The sequence below is a fragment of the Nothobranchius furzeri genome, chromosome 17, assembly GCF_043380555.1.
Source record: "Nothobranchius furzeri strain GRZ-AD chromosome 17, NfurGRZ-RIMD1, whole genome shotgun sequence".
Lineage (NCBI taxonomy): Eukaryota > Metazoa > Chordata > Actinopteri > Cyprinodontiformes > Nothobranchiidae > Nothobranchius > Nothobranchius furzeri.
This window is the reverse complement of record NC_091757.1, coordinates 53,617,652-53,622,822: the sequence shown is the minus strand read 5'-3', so window position 1 is coordinate 53,622,822 and position 5,171 is coordinate 53,617,652. Positions and strand designations below refer to the sequence as shown.

Sequence of the window (5,171 nt, the reverse complement as noted above, 5' to 3'; positions counted from 1 at the left end):
TGTTGGCATACGTGTCTACTTGTAACACTCATTTCAACGTTGATTCCTTTATTTTGCCAGTTTGAGAAACCGCGCAATTCTCTTACAGTGTCGCAGCACCACGAACCCTGTGCCACATAGAGGAAAATATATCGACTCCAAAGCGTACTTGCAGTGTGAGCCAACTCTCCCTAAAAGAGAAAAGCTACAGTAAATGGCATCAGCGGCCACATCTGTTAGCTGAAGATTAGCGTGGTGAGATAGCAAGATGGCAGACGCTAGAGGTCATGAACTGTCTGCACGATATTCTCATTGCAGGCTCACAGCTCGGCGCCATTAAAATAAGGGGCAAGGTTACAGAGCAGCGTGGTAGGACAACGACGTAGTTGGGAGAGTTCCTAACCCAGGATCCAGAAATAATGTGATGTGAAATTAGCAAAGAAAAAAATGCATATTTTACTTTTTACTCTTGAACAAATTATATAACTAAAGAGGGCAGCTGTGTAATGCAGCTGCTTGTAGTCACATGGAATGAGCTCACTACTCATGGTAATTTTAAATGTGCAGTTTGACTGAAGTAGAAAGTGATGACTTTGAAAGAATTTAATAAACATTAATATTTGAGAAATAAAATTATATGTTTACCAAACAGATTGAGACAGATTTTACTTTACTAAATATGTGAGTTTCAGCTTAAAGAAACAGTTTCAGCCTGTTCTAAACAAATAAGCTTCTAAAAAATATTAGAGCTCAGACGACTTGATAGCAAGCAATCAAATCAGAATTTTTTTTCTTCCAGTGGTTGCGTTATGTTAACACTGCTTACAGTTAACATGTCAATAATAAATCCAGAACTGCAAACTTGTTTTAGAGCAAACTTTTAGAGCATGTACAATGTCTAAAAACATTATTTTCAGTAGATTTATATTCACGTGATGAAAAATACTTTCAATTGACCAAACTATTTATTGTACTTTCCTAGGGGGGCAATTTCATGTCACCAACAGGGTCTTTATTTAGTGTTGTTACTGACTTTCAAAGACAATATCTCCAAGCCTCATCTACCAAACTTTATTTTAAATGTTTAAATAAAAAATAAATGCAAAGAAAACATATATATATATATATATATATATATATATATATATATATATATACATATATCTGTTTTATATGGAACTATCTATTTTATATCTGAATATATGGAACTGTGAAATATGTTATGGCTAGCCTTTGCAGACAGGCTCTGTTTGCATGTATTTACCTTTTATATAACATTTAAAATAAAGCTTGGTAAATGAGGCTTGGAGATATTATATATATATATATATATATATATATATATATATATATATATATATATATATATAATGTGTACATATATATGTATACACATTTAGAGTAAATGCAGCAGCAGCTTCAACCAAATCACCAAGAGCATAGACAAGGTGCGCGTGTTTTTAGTCACCAGTTGTCCCGATAACAAGTGCGATGCCACGACGGCGATGAAGTTCAGGTCAGGGGGTTTGCGACACCGCCCACTCAAGCTAGCTGGATAACACAACGAGTGCATGCTTCTCCTAGTCACGTGACAGGAAAAAAAAAACAAAAGGGGAGATGAAGAACTCGATTAAGATCAACTTGGAGGTTGTGAAGGAGTCAGAAGGGAGTCGTTTCATCCACAGGTACACTTATTTTGTTCAAATTCTGCTTTTATAACTTGTGAGTTGAGCGTCCAGTTCCGGTTCACTCACAGCTGGTGTACATTAGAGCCCGCACGGTGGCTGAAACCACAACAGCTCGTCGGAACCACGCAGGCAGACGAGTTTTTACGGAAAGCAGCCGATCCTTCGGAGTGTTTTTTGTTTGAAATGAAACTGTTTAGTCGGCGGAGATGAGGTCTAGGAAACTGCTGATGCGTAAAATGCTTGTGACCTACTAGCAAACCGCTGGGCTGAATCATCCAGACACCATTAGCAAGCCGAGGTGGCCATAAAAGGACAACTAGATCCCCTAAATGTTAGCGTTTTCGTCAGAACCTGGAGACCTTTTCTCTTTATCTTTGTTGGTCCACTCGTGGGTGAGGGACGATGAGTGGATTTGTGTCTAACCCCGGTCAAAACGATCTTTTCTCGAGGAATGGAAGAATATGAAGAACTAGTGAGTTTATTGGTCCAGATGTGATGGGAGCACTGGGGGTGGATGTCACCAGGATATGAGATGAGCATGTAAGTAAAACCAACTTATTTCATTTTAAAATATTAACGTTCACTGTAGACATTTAATCCAACTATCCTGTTTTTAACTGTAGCGGCAAATGTAGGAAAATAATATAAAATATTCTACCAGGGTTTAAAAGTATTTTTAGCCTATAATAAGTTGGATTAGTAGCTGTTTACCAAGTAGGAAGGTCTCCTTCTATTGAACGTGTGATTTGTAGTGTGGGACACAAAAACAACACTCTTTGATTTGGTTAGAGTATTCTGTGTACAGCATGGACGTAATTTTGGAGGGGGACGGGGGGGGACATGTCCCCCCCACTTTTTCCGAAGTCAAGTTTTGACCCCTGCACTTTTTACCATCCAAAAACAATATTACTTTATATTAAATTGACACTGGTTGAGCTCTAGGACCAAGCAGAAAACAACCGTTTGTGTTGAAGCCTGTTTCCCATTAGAGCATACTGTAAAGATACCCCCCCCCCGCGTGTTCCCCCAACTTCTAAAGTGAAAATTACGTCCATGGTGTACAGTTCTGTGTTAAAACAGAAGTATAAACACAGCTAGGATGAGATGGTCAGATAGTAAAAAGTACCTACCAGGAAGTACAACACCAAACCTGTTATTATACTACACCTGATGTTGTAATCTGACCATCAAACCTTTATTTAAAAACGTCCTTAAATAAAACACTGCAGACTCACATGGCACGGACGAGAGAATCCTTAAATCCTTGGTGTGACATCATCTTTTTTTGGTTTTCAGGTAAATAAAGACTTAGCAACAGGGGAAGATGAAGCTGAATGAGCGAAGCGTGGCTCACTATGCCACCTGTGACACCCCGCCGGACAAGACTGGCTTCCTTTTCAAAAAGGGCGAGCGGAACACGGCCTATCATCGACGCTGGTTCATCCTGAAGGGCAACATGCTGTTCTACTTTGAGGAGCGCGACAGCCGGGAGCCCATCGGCGTCATCGTCCTTGAGGGATGCACGGTGGAGCTGTGCGAGTCGGCTGAGGAGTTTGCCTTTGCTGTCAAGTTTGACTGTGCAAAGGCGCGGGTGTACAAGATGGCAGCAGAGAACCAGGCTGCCATGGAGTCGTGGGTGAAGGCGCTCTCGAGGGCCAGCTTTGACTACATGAAGCTGGTGGTGAAGGAGCTGGAGAGGCAGCTGGAGGAGATCCAGGAGGCCTCTGGGATTGGAGCCCAGCAGGGTAAGCCTAAGTCTTCTAGGGGGAAACAGTCAGCACGCATCAGATCTGGAGCATCCTCCTCGTCGTCGTCGTCTTCGTCTTCCCTTTCATCAGCATCGAGTGCCCCTTCCATGACCGCTCTCTGCTCTGCCCAGAAGAACCTTCAGGATGAGGTACAGCTCATCTCTGGAATTTCCAGGGAGAACGGAGTTGCATGGAATAAACCGCCAGCTGCCTTGGTTAATGGTTTTGTTGAAGGAGCTTCATCGTGCCTGGCCTGGAAAGGCTGTGGAGACTCTGGAAATATTGTTGGCTGTGGAGCTGATGGAGTAAGGGCTCCACCAGTGCCCCCGCGGAGGTTCGGAGCGTCGCTGGAGAGCCCGGTTTCCCCTGGGACTGGCTGCTTCTCCAAACTTCACGACTGGTACGGCAAAGAGGTCGAGGAACTTCGAGCACAGTGGCTTCAGAGCCAGTAGGCCGGCGAGGACCGTTTTTCCTTAGTTCGGACCTTCCTTTCCGGTCATCCTCCAGTGCTTTCTGAGTTTCAGGAAGATGAAAGCACTTGGAGCTCTTAAGTGTTATCACTAAAACAAACATTTCTGAGGTTTTTCTTTTTCCACAGAAGATAAAAAAAAAAAATCAACACTATTCTGTCTACAATCTAAAAACAAATGCTACTCTTTCACCGTTTTGCTGCAAGACTTTTCAGGACAGAATGTGTAAAACACTACTTAGACACAATCAAATCAGTCGTTCTTATAGGAATCGCACATCTCAATTTTTTTCATTTAGTATATTTCATTTGGGGGGAAAAAAGCAATTTTCTTATATATTTTTTTAAAAAGTTGCACATGCAACCAGATCTACTTAGTTTATTGAAATTCCTAATAAAATTAAAATAACAAAAATGACCCCAGCTCAGTGATTGTAATTGAGAGAACCTAATATTTACTGCTGGAGAGGAAATGCAAATCTGCAGGAATCAGGTGGTTCAAGGTGTTTGGTGTTGTAGGGAAACTCCGGCCCTGTCCACACGTAGCCGGGGATCTGCCAAAACGTAGATATTTTTCTACGTTTTGGCCTGTCATCCACACGAAAACGGAGTTTTTTCACACGAAAACGGATCTTTTTAAAAACTCCGGCCAAAGTGAAGATCTGCGTTTTCTCCGTTTTGGGTGTCTGCGTGTGGACAGACAAAACCGGAGTTTTAAGGTCCGCAACGTCACTTTCCGCGACAAAAAAATGCTGACATCACGTGTGCGACCTGTGTTTACACTAGCCGACAGCATGGATGCCCTCAGAGCTGCGCTCGCTTTATCAATTGTCCAAGCGCTTTCTGCTTGTTTGTTTTTGCAAGCGGAATTACTGCTCCTTGCGGAAGACCACAGACGAAGGACGAGGTTAAGAACGGGGGAAGTACTGCCGCCTACAGGTCTGGCATGTCCTTAACAACGTATTTATCCGGGTATGTGTGGACAGTTGTGTTTTTAAACGAGGTGGTGTGGATGCAAGTTTTTGGAGGGGCGGATATTCGTTTTCAAAAAACCCGGCTACGTGTGGACTAGGCCTTAAAGCTAGTTTTTAGTCCAACCAGGACAGCAGGCATTAGTTCTGTCCTTAAAACCACCTCAACACTGGAGCTCTGGGAACGCCATTAATGCTGTTCTCACCCTGGAGGCCCAGTGGTCTCTGATATTCGAGCATTCCCCTTTGACAGTCACCAGGGACTTTATTGGGAGCCGAATGTTGTTTTTCAAGCAAGACATCCTTTTATTTTTAG

At 42.5% G+C, this 5,171-nt stretch overlaps 1 protein-coding gene across 2 annotated transcripts; it reads left to right on the top strand.

Moving 5' to 3' along the window:
- The first annotated feature begins 1,552 nt into the window (after positions 1-1,552).
- Positions 1,553-4,073, top strand: pheta1 (PH domain containing endocytic trafficking adaptor 1). 2 transcript variants are annotated; one of them, XM_054731589.2, is made up of 3 exons: positions 1,553-1,664; positions 2,117-2,207; positions 2,964-4,073. In XM_054731589.2, the coding sequence occupies exon 3, from the start codon at positions 2,992-2,994 to the stop codon at positions 3,865-3,867; it is 876 nt and encodes a 291-aa protein (XP_054587564.1). In that variant the 5' UTR covers positions 1,553-1,664; positions 2,117-2,207; positions 2,964-2,991; the 3' UTR covers positions 3,868-4,073. The 2 variants fall into 2 exon arrangements, with proteins under 2 accessions (XP_054587564.1, XP_070402267.1); XM_070546166.1 differs by lacking the exon at positions 1,553-1,664 and having other exon boundaries at positions 2,029-2,207.
- The last annotated feature ends 1,098 nt before the right edge of the window (positions 4,074-5,171 follow it).